This window comes from Crocuta crocuta, unplaced genomic scaffold (assembly GCF_008692635.1).
Source record: "Crocuta crocuta isolate KB4526 unplaced genomic scaffold, BGI_CrCroc_1.0 scaffold431, whole genome shotgun sequence".
Taxonomy (NCBI): Eukaryota; Metazoa; Chordata; class Mammalia; order Carnivora; family Hyaenidae; genus Crocuta; species Crocuta crocuta.
The window spans coordinates 5779208-5794228 of NW_027528859.1; the positions used below are offsets into that span (position 1 = coordinate 5779208).

The following is a 15021-nucleotide window of genomic DNA, read 5'->3' on the forward strand; positions in this document are numbered from 1 at the left end:
CCCCCCCACGCCCATGAGTCCTCACTTTGTTCTCAGCATTCAAGAGTCTCTCATGGTTTGCCCCTCTCCCTCTTCCCCACTAGTTCCCCCCTTCTTCTCCCCCATGGTCCTCCGTTAAGTTCCTCCTAATCCTCCTATATGTGCAAACATATGGTATTTATCCTTCTCTGCCTGACTGATTTCGCTTAGCATAATACCCTCAAGGTCCATCCATGTTTGTACACATGGCCAGAGTTCATTCTTTCTCATTGCCACGAGTAGTCCATCATATAGATAAACCACATCTTCTTGATCCATTCGCCTGTTGATGGACATTTAGGCTCTTTCCATGTTTTGGCTACTGTTGAGAGTGCTGCTATGAACATTGGGATACATGTGCCCCTATGCATCAGCATTCCTATATCCCTTGGGTAAATTCCTAGCAGTGCTATTGCTGGGTCATAGGGGAGTTTTATTGTTAAGTGTTTGAGGCACCTCCCCACTGTTTTCCAGAGGGGCTGCACCAGTTCACATTCCCACCAACAGTGTTAGGAGGGTGCCCGTTTCTCCACATCCTCGCCAGCATCTAGAGTCCTCTGATTTGCTCATTTTAGCCACACTGACCGGCATGAGGTGGTATCTCAGTGTGGTTTTGATTTGTATTTCCCNTCTGCCCATTTCTTCACTGGATTATTTGTTTTTCGGGTGTGGAGTTTGATGAGTTCATTATAGATATTGGATACTAGCCCTTTATCTGATATGTCATTTGCAACTAATTTTTCCCATTTCATCAGTTGCCTTTTAGTTTTATTGATTGTTTCCTTTCCCATGCAGAAGCTTTTTATCTTGATTAGGTCCCAGTAGTTCATTTTTGCTCTTGCCCTTGCCTTTGGGAATGTGTCGAGTAAGAAATTGCTGCAGTTGAGGTCAAGGAGGTTGTTGCCTGCTTTCTCCTCTAGGGTTTTGATGGTTTCCTGTCTCACGTTCAGGTCCTTTATCCGTTTTGAGTTTATTTTTGTGTATGGTGTGAGAAAATGATCTAGTTTCATTCTTCTGCATGTTGCTGTCCAGTTCTCCTAGCACCATCTGTTAAAGAGGCTGTCTTTTTTCCATTGGGTACTCTTTCCTGCTTTGTCAAAGATAAGTTGGCCATACATTTGTGGGTCCAATTCTGAGTTCTCTATCCTATTGCATGGGTCTATGTGTCTGTTTTTGTGCCAATACCATACTGTCTTGATGATTATGGCTTTGTAGTAGAGGCTAAAGTTTGGAATGGTGATGCCTCCCATTTTGGTTTTCTTCTTCAATATTACTTTGGCTATTTGGGGTCTTTTGTGTATCCATACAAATTTTAGGACAGTTTGTTCTAGTTTTGAGAAGAATGCTGGTGCAATTTTGATTGGGATTGCATTGAATGTGTAGATTGCTTTGGGTAGTATTGACATTTTAACAGTATTTATTCTTCCGATCCATGAGCTTGGAATTTTTTTCCATTTCTTTGTATATTCTGTAGAGGGTCTCCACAACCCTTTACTTTCTCAAAGCTATGTCCTATGTCCTTGGGCTGGCTGCTCATGATTGGGGTTTTAGGGCCAAGGGACCAATAAAGGAGTTTTCTTCAAGGGTTTTGTGTTCTATAACAATACCCTTTTGATATTCAAATATAAACTTCAAGAGTAAATGCGTGTGAAGAAATTAAGTGGCTTGATAAAGCATTATGAATAGAGATGTGGGTAGGAATCAGGAAAGAAAGTTTAAAAAAAAGTACCATGAGATAGCTCAAGGCCTTTTGAGAATATTTAAGGAATTGGATGTACAAACATTCAATTTTAAGTTGTGCAGATACATTTCTACTTCTTACATTATTCCCAAAGCTTCAGTAAAACCTATCACTCACAAATGCCATCCAGGAGAGGTTTGGTTTGGGGGATGGGCAGAAATAGAGAATTCTATGTCTAGCTTAAAACAAACAAACAAAAGAAAGAATAGCTGAGGGAGGAGAAATAACAAATCACAAGCAAAAGGTCATGGACTCTAGCCTAAGAATGGTCATGAGAAATCAAGCTCCTCTCACTCCTTGAATTTAAGAAAGATTCTAGGATAGCACTGGACTTCCCATTGAATGAGGGGTAAAGGGCTAGATGCAATTTTGTTTAATCTCAAAAGAAAGGATCCCTTCAACTAACATGTCACTTTTACATGAAACAGAAAATTTGTTTCATCACTAGGATTCTACCTAGAAATAGCAGGAAGGCTATTTGAGTGGGCCCAGTGCATAGACAAAAGTTTATGCAATCTCTCCTGCTCTAAAGGTACAAATTGCAAATTAACTATATAAACAAATTGCAAATTAACTATATAAACACCTGTCTTTTGAGATGTAAATCAAAGTCTCCTAGGACTTTGACAAACCGAGGGCCTAGCAATATGGACAAAAGGAGAGGGAATGGAGTAGCTGAAGGCTAATTCAGGCTAATTCGCAGTGGGGAATGTTGAGAAGGACAAATGGTATGGTAGGAAAACTCCTAAAATAAAGTCCAGGGACACCTGGGTGACTCAGTCAGTTAGCTGGGCATCGAACTCTTGTTCTTGGCTCAGGTCATGATCTCACCGTTGAGAGCCTGCGTGGGATTCTCTCTCTCCCTCTCTCTGTGCCTCTCCCTTACTCCCAGTTTCTCTCTCTCAAAATAAATAAATAAACATTTTTTTAAAAGTCCAAATTCAATTCCTATCTTTTTAAAACTGTGTTTGATATCACATTTAAATGATAGTTTAACATTCTTAAATGTTGGGTTGCTTGGCTGGTTCAGTTGGTGGAACATGCAACTCTTGATCTTGGGTTTCTAAGTCTGAGTCCCACCTTAGGTATAGCGATTACTTAGAAATAAAGCCTTTAAGAAAAAAAGACATTCTTAAATTTTAAATTCTTAAATCTACCTAAAGTACATTATACTGCATGAAGATCACATAAAAGAACTTCACTTCTATTTTTTTTCCAAAGGAGATAGAAATTTATTGAATACACCCTCAAGGGAGCAGCAAGGAGGACACCTGGGGAGGAAAATTCTGCAAGGAGGCAAGGGTGGGGGCTGCATTTAAAGAAAAGTTGAAGAGGTATGGGGATGTATGGAATTCTCCCCTCCCCTTTCCTTTTTTTTTTTTTTTTTTTGGTAACTGTGCCTGGTTGTAAGTAGTCCATTGGTTAGTTAGGGCCCATGGATATCTTGAGGTGGGCCTGTTTGTATTCAGCATGGTAGTCAGTGGTTGCTGTGGCCCTTTCTACGTTCTGTTGTTCAAGCCTGTTGTCTAAAACCAGCCTCTAATTCCCCCCTGAACAATTCTGACCCTTAAATCTTTAAGGCTGCTGAGGGCGGAAAGTCTTATCTTCTGTCACTTATCTTATGTCCCTACCTTTGGGAAATTTTTTTTTTTTAGGAATTTTGAGATTTTTTTTTTCATTTGAAGGTAAATCTTAATGCTATTAAATTCACAAATATGCTAATTTAAGTACCCAATTCTATTTATCTAAAACACACACTGCAAACAAACAAATATCTATTCTCTCCACATGTCAGAGCCCATTCATTTCATGGTTTGGAAATGCGGAGAATAGAGTCCCCTTAAACTGCAAGTCAGCAGGTGTTTCTTTACAGTTAGCTTTAGCAAAATTCATACAAAATAGTAATTAACAATGATCTTCTTGTTAACTCACAGGGAAACACCTTCAAAACTGCATTTTGTTAAAGTTTCTGTACTAAAATGTAGAAAAACTGAACTACACAAATATTGAAAAGTTAAAAATTCCTTAATTTTTTATTCCTGGTACCACTACTGCAATTTACAGGGCAATATACCTGAAAAGGAAAAAAAAAAAAAAAAGACAAAGCTACAACAGATAAAAGACCTCAGGAATATACATCTAATTGACACTACATTGCATTAATCCATAGCTGCACTTTTTGTAAACTATGGCTATGACAGTCCTGAACAAGAAGGGTTTCCTGTTTAAGCTGCAGTAACTTTTCTGACTATGGATCATCGTTCCTTCTGTGGCAGATTTTTACAGTTCATCTAATGCATTTGGAATGACTGTCTCAAAGTAACCTGCAGCTTTCCTGACAACTCCTCGCTCTCTCTCCTGCTAAGAACTGTCGCCCTTTTCTTCTGAAAATTTTTAGAACCTTCTGCTACCATATCCACCACTTCCACCACCAGATCCATAACCACCACCATAGGGACTGCCCGAGCTTCTTCCACCAAAACTGCCCCCCTTCGTGGGTCCATAATTTGGTAACTGTTGTCCACTATAATTTCCAAAATCCTTATAGTTCCCACCACTACCATAGTTACCACCTCCAAAATTTCCTCCTTCATTGTAACCACCAGATCCTCCGCCACCACCACTGTATCCACCTCCTTGGTTTGCATATCCTGGTCCACCACCACCATAGCCTCCTCTACTACTGTAACCAGGACCACCACCATAGTTGCCACCAACACCTCCAAATCCATTATATCCACCATCACCTCCTCCATAACTACCTCTGCTGCCACCACCTCCACCACCATAGCCTCCTCTTCCACCAAAGTTTCCACCATGGCCAAAGTTACTACCACCTTCAAAGTTTCCTCCACGACCCATAGAGTTGCCAGATCCACCGCCATGACCTCTTTGCGATCCGGCAGATTGCATTTCTTGTTTCGAAAGAGCCTTTTTCACTTCACAGTTATGCCCATTAATAGTGTGGTGTTTCTGTACAACAATTTTATCAACTGTACCATGATCACCAAAAGCTACAAAAGCAAATCCTCTCTTTTTTTCACTCTGCCTGTCCTCCATAACTTCTATGGTTTCAATCTTGCCATACTTTTCAAAGTAGTCTCTCAAATTATATTCTTCCGTATCTTCTTTAATACCACCAACGAAAATTTTCTTCACAGTTAGATGGGCACCAGGCTTTACAGAATCCTAGTGGTTCCACTACACGCCCATCAACCTTGTGTGGTAGAGCACACATTGCTGCATCCACCTCCTCCACACAACAGTAAGTCACAGGGGTGCCTGGGTGGCTTAGTCAGTTAAGCATCCGACTTTTGCTTAGGTCATGATCTCGTGGCTCGTGGGTTCGGGCCCCGCGTCGGGCTCTTTGCTGACTGCCAGCTCAGAGCCTGGAGCCTGTTTCAGAGTCTGTGACTCCCTTTCTCTCTGACCTCCCCTGCTCACACTGTCTTTCTCTCTCTCCTAGAAATAAATTAAAAAAAAAAAAAAAGAGAGAGTAAGTCACAAAACCAAACCCCCTGGAACGTTTTGTTTGGGGGTCTTTCATCACCACACAATCTGTAAGTTTGCCCTATTTTTCAAAATGTTCTCCTAAACTATCATCTGTAGTTTCTTTTTTTGTTTGTTTTTTTTTCTTTCTTTTTTTTTTTAATAGTTTATTGNTCATCTGTAGTTTCAAAGCTCAAAACACCAATAAACAGTTTTCTCAACTGGTCTGTTTCCTTTGGATCATGGCCCTCCTCCCCCAGGCGGCGGCAGCGATGGTCAGAGTCAGGCTGGGGGTGACCGGGTGGCGGTTTTACCTCCATTTTGAGACCAGACTCACCTCTTCCAATTCGAGTTCAATATCTACCTTTGGGAATTTATATGTAGGAATTACGAAAGCAGAGGCAGCTGAATCCAAGGTAGACTAAATGTATGAATCTCCCTGAATAGAAAGGATCACCTGTTGGCTTGTGGATATGGCAGTGAAGGAGTCTCACTACCAGGTGGAGAGACATTGGAAAAGACAACATAATAAGATTATTATTTTTATTTTAAGGATTTTATTTTTAAGTAACCTGTGCACCCAACATGGGATTCAAACTCACAACCCTGAGATCAAGAGTCACATGGCTCTACCAAGCTAGCCAGGTGCCCCTAAAATAAGATTATTATCATTATGAAAAAGAAAATGCCAAAGAAAAGACTTTTCAGAGTTGACCAAAGTCTTCCTCCAGTCCAGGAGTTTAACCAACCATTAAACGAAATAGAGGGATATCATTTAAAGCACCAATTTGAGTATTCATGTCTTCTAATAAACCTGTCACATTTTTGTGGTGATCTGGAGTATATACATAACACTCTGTTTTAACAAAGCATAGGTTCCTCCCTGAGCTGCAGTCAGGATATCAAGGACCATTTGGATTCGGAAGGTCACTTGAATTTGTGGGCAACTACTTATCGAACTTAGTTAAAGGTGGCTGCTGTATGCTTCGCTAAAGCCCCAATTTGCAATTTTACATCAATAGAGGCAGCTCGGAACTTACTTCTAAGCATCACAAACATTTAGAATACAAAAAGTCCAAAGATGGATATTATAAGAAATGCACAAAAGAAATTTCCTTAAAAAATAACAAAAATTTTTAAAATTTATTTCCCCAATAACTACAGTCCAAATAACTACAGTTTAGGTAACCATCAGAGTAAAAGCTGTATATGCTCCTTCCTTTGACAAGAATAAGTTCATGCAGAACTGTATATCCAAATGTATGTGCAAGAAGACACCTGCATCACACACACACCAAGCACATACACCCACAGGGACAGACACACCGCTGAGTTTTTCTTTATCTAAGCACTTCATATCCACATGAAGTCTGCCACCTTTCCACTACATTTAATGAATTCCTTCTTTGGAGGCAGGATGTTTTCTTCAAAGAAACCTAGTTGAAAACATTCCCAGCCAGGAAGTATCAGGCCACCAGGAAGGAAGACCTACCACTTGCAGGTGCCTTCCCCACTCCCATCTTCTTTGTATTCTTCCATACCATAGCTGTGAAGTTCTAGTCCTGGAGGTTAAGTCAGGCTGCCAGAAGTTGTAGTTCTTGATTTCACTGTACCATCTATCAGCCATCTCTTTCCCTGTCTGATCACAGGAGGTGCATACCAGGTTCTCTCTGAACTGGCCACAACTGGACTCTGGGCTGCACTTGAGCATCCTTGGGCTGGCCAGGGCCTCTGAGTAATGCTGAGCCTCCCAATCAAGCTTCAGTTGGGGGGACACCATGCTGTTGCTGGTACTTGCTGTGGGCCTTTAGGACCTCATTATTAAATGGCTTGGAAGCTGACTTGCGCATGGTCCACTACTGTTGTGCTGAGCTCTCCCACCTGGCCCTGGGTTGTGGAGATCAATTCCCGTCTTTGTGAATCTGAACAGATGAGCAAATCCAGGTATCTAGAGGGAGTCAACCTAATGACAAAAAGAGAACAGTTCTGATTCCAAGAGCCAAAACACACAAAGGTCTAGGAAAAGGAGTAAAAGTCTGGGAGTTGATGGGTTAGTGAGGGATGTTGTAGAGAGAAGGAACTCAGAACTAACATAACCCAGAGGCACCTGGGTGCCTCACTTGGTTAAGCATCCAACTCTCAATTTCAGCTTAGGTCACAATCTCACAGTTTGTGGGGTTTGAGCCCCATGTTGGACTTTGCGCTGATACCATAGTGCCTGCTTGGGATTCTCTCTCTCCCTCTCTGTTTGCCTGTCCCTTACTCTCATGCACTTTCTCTCTCTCTCTCTCTCTCTCTCTCTCTCTCTCTCTCAAAATAAACAAACTTAAGAAAAAAAAAACAAACATAACCCTGCCCAGTGGTCAAGGCACCATGAAAAACTCTATGGCACAGAGCAAGGCTTACCCCTACCCCCAACACATATACACACAAGATCTAGGGCCCCCTTTCTCCTTAATCTACTATTGGTCAGGTTTATTTTCCTCCTCAAACTAGTTAATATCTATATGAAATAAAGCCCTAAGTCTCTGTGTACAGCCCTTTTTTCCTTCACAAACTCTAACCTTGCCCACAGATATTTACCATCTATTATGTTAACAGATTCCAAATCTTATCTTTAGTTCAGACTGTTGTTATCAATTTCAGATCCATGTGTTCAATAATTGCTAGATTTCTCTGCCTGAATATTACACCGGTACCTCAAATTCATCATGTAAAAAGTTAAAACCATTGAGATGCCTTAAAATATATATTCTACTTGTTGCACCAGAAATTTCTCTGGGCAAAATAAAATCTCCCTCAATTTTTTTTCCCAACGTTTTGTTTTAAAAGATCGGTGTGTTTAGAATCACCAAATTATTATTTTTCCTTTGGACCTCAAGTGAAAAGATTTCCCATAAAGTTATACAGCCTCTTTATTAAATAAAAGAATGTTAACATTAATCTGTAACAGCAAAAAACTAGAAACAACCTAAATGTTTTATCTACAGATTTAACACAATCCTAAAGAAAATCCTAGAAGATAAGTTTGTGTGTGTGAGAGTGTATGAAAACTGATAAACTGATCATAAAATTTACACCAAGGGGATCCAGGCTGGCTCAGTTGGTAGAACATATGACTCTTGATCTCAGGGTCATGAATTTTACCCCATTTTTTTCACTTAAGAAAACTGTTCAGGGGCGCCTAGGTGGCTCAGTCGGTTGAGCGTCTGACTTCGGCTCAGGTCATGATCTGGCGGTTTGTGGGTTCCAGCCCTGCATCGCGCTCTGTGCTGACGGCTAGCTCAGAGCCTGGAGCCTGTTTCAGATTCTGTGTCTCCCTCTCTCTCTCTGACCCTCCCATGCTCACGCTGTCTCTCTCTCTCTCTCTCTCTCTCTCTCTCTCAGAAATAAGAAATAAATAAAAACATTAAAAAAAATTTTTTTTAATGTTCAGGGGCACCTGGGTGGCTCAGTCAATAAACGTCCAACTTTTTGTTTCGGCTCAGGTTATGATCTCACGGTTTGTGAGATTGTGCCAGCTCAGCACTGAAAGCACAGAGCCTATTTGGGATTCTCTCCTTCTGCCCCTCCCCTATTCATGCTCACACATGGTCTTTCTCTTTCAAAAAAAGTTTTTTTAATCATTAAAAAATAAAATTTTTATATGGAAATGGAATGGTCAAGAATAGTTAATATAATCTTATACTCTCAAAGTTGGAGGACATGGACTACCAGATACCAAAACTTATTACAAAATTACAGCAATGAGGAACACTTGTGATGATGAATATTTACCTTATGAAAAAGGAGACACTGCAGAACAGTGAGGTAAAGGATTGTTTTGTTAACAAAAGTCATCCACAACTTGGTAATGCTGCAAAGAAAAGGTGGCAAGGCTAGCCAAAGATGAAATATCAAGGCAATATACTTGTGCTTAACTCATTATCTATTATTGATTAAAGGCTAAAACTCTGTGAAGTCACATGTTAACTTATAGATTTTGGTCTGGTAATGATGCAAAGGATTTCTGATTAATAGAAAAGGTTATGAGGGCACCTGGCTGGTTCAGCTGGAAGAGCATGTGACTCTTGATCTCAGGGTCATGAGTTCAAGCCCCATGTTGGATGTAGGGATTACTAAAATAAATACATAAATAAATAAACCTAGAAAAAAAGAAAAGGTTATAGTTTATTATCCTGCAGACATAATCAACTTAACAATGTCTTTCTTTCTTTCTTTCTTTCTTTCTTTCTTTCTTTCTTTCTTTCTTTCTTTCTTTCTTTCTTTAAGTAGGCTCTGCACCCAGTGTATAATAAAATAAAGGGACGTCTGGGTGGCTCAGTCGGTTAAGCCTCCGACTTTGGCTCAGGTCATGATCTCATGGTTCATGGGTTCGAGCCCCATGTCGGGCTCTGTGTTGACAGCTAGCTCAGAGCCTGGAGCATGTTTTAGATTCTGTGTCTCCCTCTCTCTCNACTCAAACCCATGGACTGCAAGATCATGACCTGAGCCAAAGTTGGCTGCTTAACTGACTGAGCCACCCAGGCACCCCTGACCAGTTCTTTGAACTGGAACATTGGTCCTTTTTCCTGCCTTTAGGCTCAAACTGAAACAATAGCTTTTCCTGGGTGTTGAGCCTGCTGGCTTTCAGACTGGAACTTCATTGTCAACTTTTGGTTCTCAGACCTTTGGACTGGGACTGGGACTACACTATCACCTCTTCTGGGTCTCCAGTTTATTGGCTAAAGATCTTGGGACTTATTAGCCTCCATGGTCCTATGAGCCAATGCCTTATAATAAAATCTCTATTTCTATTCCTATGTAAGTGTGTATGTGTGTGTGTGTGTGTGTCTGTGTCTGTGTGTGTATCTTAACCCCCACCAGAGCTCTAATATAATACCTAATTTCCTTAAACCCTCATTGAACATGCTTTACCATTTACCAACTGCTTATTCCCTCATTAATGAGTTAAATAAATCTTTGGCATGTTTTCACTGTATATTCTTCTAAGAATCTTGCTTTTAACTTCTTGGAATTTGTACTTTGACAATGTTTTCAACAAAAAGTCCTGGATCAATTGTATAAACATATAAGGGGAAAAAAGAATATTGACTCTTACCTCACACCATACACAAAAATCTATTGCAGATAACTTATGAAAGGTAAGATAATAAAGCTTCTAGACAATGACATAAGAGAATATATTCATTATTTTGGGATAGGCAAATACTTCTTAAATAGGCATAAAATGCATTATCCACAAACAATAAAATATATTGTACTATATTAAAGTTAACTTCTGGGGCACCTGGGTGGCTCAGTTGGTTAAGCATCGACTTCGGCTCAGGTCATGATCTCACGGGTCGTGGGTTCGAGCCCCACGTCGGGCTCTGTGCTGACAGCTAGTTCAGAGCCTGGGGCCTGTTTCAGATTCTGTGTCTCCCTCTTTCTGACCCTCCCCTGTTCATGCTGTCTCTCTCTCTCTCAGAAATAAATAATACATTAAAAAAATTTTTTAAATAAAGTTAAATTCTGTTCATTGAAAAACACCACTAAGAAAATAAAAAAGCATGCTACAGATAATTCTTTCTAACAAAAGAATCAAATCCAAAATATACAAAGAGCTCCCACAAATAGAAAAAAGACAGAGAACCATATAAAAAATTAGGCCAAGGACTTGACCAGGCAAGTCAGAAAAGATCAATAGACATATGAAAAGGTGTCCAGCTTTACTAGATATCAGGGAAATGCCAACTATGGCCACAGTGAGATACCACTACATATACACTAGAATAGCTGAAATTAAAAAGACTAACAACGTCAAGAGTTGGCATGGCAAGGAAGTGGAGAAACTAGACTTCTCATTGTTGCACATGAATTTAGCCTCAACCCTTCTATCTTGACCCAGAGTTTGCCTTTTGGGCCTGCACTCAGAGGGCTGTATGACTATCCTTAGGTGTAAGGAAAAAAAAAAGCAAAGAAGACAAGGGTTAATGTTCCCTATTCATGGTTATTTATGACACAGTCTACATACTCTGTCCTTGAGGTAATGGCTATTCCGGTGAAACTCCCCAAAATCCTAAGCTGGGCCTTGAAAATAACAAATGTCATTCTATATACCAGGATAAGGGCTGCTCTCTTTATCACTCTGTAGCTTTTTTTTTTTTTTACAATAACTGGTTAATTCTACTTCTGTACTGCCCACTTGCCTGCTTGCTCATTATAAAAAGCCCTAAGTCCTTGGACTCGGTGCCGCACATTTAGAGAGTTCTGTGTTAACTTTGTGCTGTCCAGGCCGGTAATAAAGACTCCCTTAATTCTGCTTCAATGGTCTCGGTTGGTCTCTGTGTCTCTCGGCATAACACTCATATCTTGTTGGGGGAATGTAAACTGTTATAATCTCTTTGGGGAAAATACTGACAATATCTACTGAAGCTTAAACATATACCTGTCCTATTACTCAGCACTTCTACTCCCAAATATATATCCAATAGAAATACATGTATATTAGTCAATACACTTATTTTTTTTAATGTAGAGGAAAAATAAATACCAATTTGGAATAGTGGCAAACTCTGAAAAGAGAAGATGACAAGCAAGGGGGAGAATGGAATGAGATTAGGAAGGAGTATATAAAAGCTCAATTTACTTAAATATAAATTTCCTTAAGAGAACTGGAAGCAAACATGGTAGAACATTAGGATTTAATAAAACTGTATGAGAAGAATGTGGGTGTCTGAGACAGTATTCTTTAAAAAATTTTTTTTCTAATGTTTTATTTATTTTTGAGAGAGAGACATACATAGAGTGTGAGTGGGGGAGGGTCAGATAGTGAGGGAGACACAGAATCCGACTCTGAGTTGTCAGCACAGAGCCCAGTGCGGGGCTTGGACTCACTAACAGTGAGATCAGATCTGAGTCAAAGCTGGACACTTAACTGACTGAGCCATACAGGTGTCTCTGATATAGTGTTCTTTATAACTTTCTGTATGTCTAAAATATTTCATAAAGACTTTTTTATTTATTTCTTTTCTTTGATTTTAGTTTTTTAAAGTTTATTTAGTTTGAGAGAAAGAGAAAGCGCGAGTGGGGAAGGGCCGAGAGAGAGAGAGAGAGAGAGAGAAAGAGGGACAGAGAGAATCCCAAGCAGGGCTTGATCCCACGAACCCTGAGATCATGACCAGAGCTGAAGTTGGAAGCTTAACAAACTGAGCCACCCAGGAATCCCTTAATTTTTTTTTTTAATGTAAGCTCTGTAGCCAACATGGGACTAGAACTCATAACCATGAGGTCAAGAGTCACATGCTCTGCCAACTGAACCAGCCAGGCACTCCTCATAAAGACAGTTTTAAAAACCTTGTTGAATACTCTTAGAACGTTTAGGAACCATTGATTTAAAATAAAAGCTTGTGGGGCACCTGGGTGGCTCAGTGGGTTGAGCCTCTGACTTCAGCTCAGGTCATGATCTCCCAGTTCAAGAGTTCAAGCCCCACAACAGGCTCATTGCTGTCAGCCTGTCAGCGCAGAGCCTGCGTCATATCCTCTGTCTCCCCTGCCTGTCCCTCCCCCACTTGCACGCTTCCAAAAAGTAAATAAAATACATTTTTTTGTATGAAAAGTGTTTTTATTATTTATTTATTTATTGTAAATAAAATATTTTTAAAAAATAAAATAAAGTAGGGGCTCCTGGGTGGCTCAGTTGGTTAAGTGTCTGACACCGGCTCAGGTCATGATCTCACAGTTTGTGAGTTTGACCCCCATGTCAGCTGTGCTGACAGCTCAGAGCCTGGAGCCTGCTTCAGATTCTGTGTCTCCCTCTGTCTATGCCCCTCCACTCGCACTCTATCTCTCTCTCTCAAAATAAATGAATAAACATTAAAAAATAATAAAAAAATAATGAAATAAAATAAAAATTTGTAATATGAATATACAGTATGCCAGTATTATGTATGTAAACATACCACATACACACATGCATAGGTTGATATGATGTGATGAAACTATCTCAGGAGTCTTTCTCCCAAAAACCTAGAATCATAAACACATCAGACAAATCCCAACTGAAAGACATTCTATAAACTAAGTGAGGATAAAACTATCAAGGTCATTAAAAACAAGGAACTCTGAGAAAATGTCATAGCCAAGAGAAGCTTAAGGAGACATGACAACTAATGCAATGTGTTATCCTAGATGGGATCCTGGAACAGAAAAAAAGCATAAGGTAAAAACTAAGGAAATCTGAATAAGGAATGGACTTTAATTAATGATAATGTATCAATATAGGTTAATTAATTGCAACAGAGGAACCATACTAATTTAAATATCAATAAGAAGGGGGATTGGGTGAGGTATATGGAAACTATAATATCTTCACAAATTTTCTGTAAATCGAAAATTGTTCTAAAATTAAGTTTATTTTTTTTAAGGTCAAGTAATTTAGCCAAATTCATACAGCTAGTAAATACTCAATACCCAAAGTTCAGAGGCCAACACAAATTACCACAAAACCCTACGCTTTTTCCACTACCCAAAACCCTTCCGACTTGACTGTTGGAATATCTAAGTATTTGTATGACGACCTTAACAAGTTCCTTGAGAATAGAGAAAAAACTTTTTTTTATTGTTTTTTTCTTTGCGTACCACTGGTGTTCAGTAAGCCAGCTTAAATTCACTAGTCACGGAAAGAAAAGTCAGAAAGACCTAAAGAATCTGTGATTTTCTGAGAACCTTATCAGGTTCGACCCACAATCTATACCACCAGCTCCACAGAGAGGCCCGATAGGTCTGGGCTGAGGGCCCTTCAGTTCTGCAAGGGTCCTGTGCTGCCATCTACAGGTGGTTGGAAAGCGTTGACACACACCCTCCCCCCTACCTCCCCACCCCCTTCCTACTGTAGTTATCTCAGGCACTAGTAAATCAGGGAGAAGTCTCAAGCGCTAATTAAATTACAGAACATATATAACTGTCAGATAGTTCACCTGGCACTTATATAAAGTAGAGGCCCTACTTCTCTCCGACGATTGCAGGTTTTTCTAAACTTCGTATTAACATTTAGGCTCCTAAAATTCACAAAATTCCTTGCTGACCCAACTCCACAGATACAGATCTGGCTGTTACTGCCCACCTCCCAGAACTCAGATTCTCCTGTACAGCGTAGGCGGCAGACACTTGCTCAATCTCACAGACTTGAGATCCCACCCACTAGATTCTCCCATCTTCACCGACCCCTGAGACTCCTTGCACTATCTTGCAAACCCCAGACCTCCCGCATTAGGGCAAATGTGCGCGCAAACCCAGACGTCCCCACAAAAAGGCTCAAGTTCTCCAGGCAGCTCCTACCAGAGCAGAAGCCTGGGGAGAGACCCAGTCAGGCTCAGTGCCCTCAGGCTAGCGCTTTGATGCCAGCTCCGGCTCCCCACCCCCCGCCCGATCCGGTCAACCTAGGCCGGCACCCTGCAGGCCAAGGCCCCACCCCTCTAGACCTGTCATCACAGAAGCCGCACGTGGCTGGGGTGGGACCTCAGGCGACCTGCAGNGGATCCGGGCTGGAGCGCCGGCGCCCGGGTGAGGCGAGCGGGAGAAGGGGCGGGGGTATGAGAGTCACTGAGACCGACGGAGGCTCGCGGTGGAAGAGGGCCTGGCCTGGGTTCTGCCAGGCTGGAATCCGAGGGGGCGGGTCCTAGCGAAAGGCGGAGAGACCACAAAGGGGTGGGGATCAAGGAAGGGGCTAGCGACAGGCGGATGTTCTGGGGAAATAGAAAAGGCGAGAAGGGGCGGGGCTAGAGAGGGGC

The 15021-nt window shown here is 41.0% G+C and overlaps 2 protein-coding genes and 1 pseudogene across 3 annotated transcripts in view; 1 reads left to right on the forward strand and 2 right to left on the reverse strand.

Moving 5' to 3' along the window:
• Positions 1–3937: 3937 nt before the first annotated feature.
• On the reverse strand, positions 3938–5568 carry LOC144225007 (heterogeneous nuclear ribonucleoprotein A3-like). Its single transcript, XM_077756088.1, is given in 4 exon segments — positions 3938–4949; positions 4951–5022; positions 5254–5372; positions 5437–5568. Coding segments are annotated over 4 exon segments (1119 nt in total). The 3' UTR covers positions 3938–4153.
• A 257-nt stretch (positions 5569–5825) lies between these two features.
• LOC144225084 (Golgi-associated plant pathogenesis-related protein 1 pseudogene) lies at positions 5826–14759 on the reverse strand (annotated as a pseudogene). The gene is made up of 3 exons (XR_013333202.1): positions 14713–14759; positions 9287–9393; positions 5826–7211 (listed from the first exon to the last, which is right to left on the reverse strand). The product of XR_013333202.1 is annotated as a Golgi-associated plant pathogenesis-related protein 1 pseudogene (transcript).
• A 3-nt stretch (positions 14760–14762) lies between these two features.
• ATOSB (atos homolog B) overlaps positions 14763–15021 on the forward strand; it is an 11224-nt gene continuing 10965 nt past the window's right edge. Inside the window, exon 1 of the mRNA XM_077756255.1 lies at positions 14763–14794. The gene's annotated coding sequence lies outside the window, so the exon portion shown is untranslated. The remainder of the gene's footprint in view (positions 14795–15021) is intronic.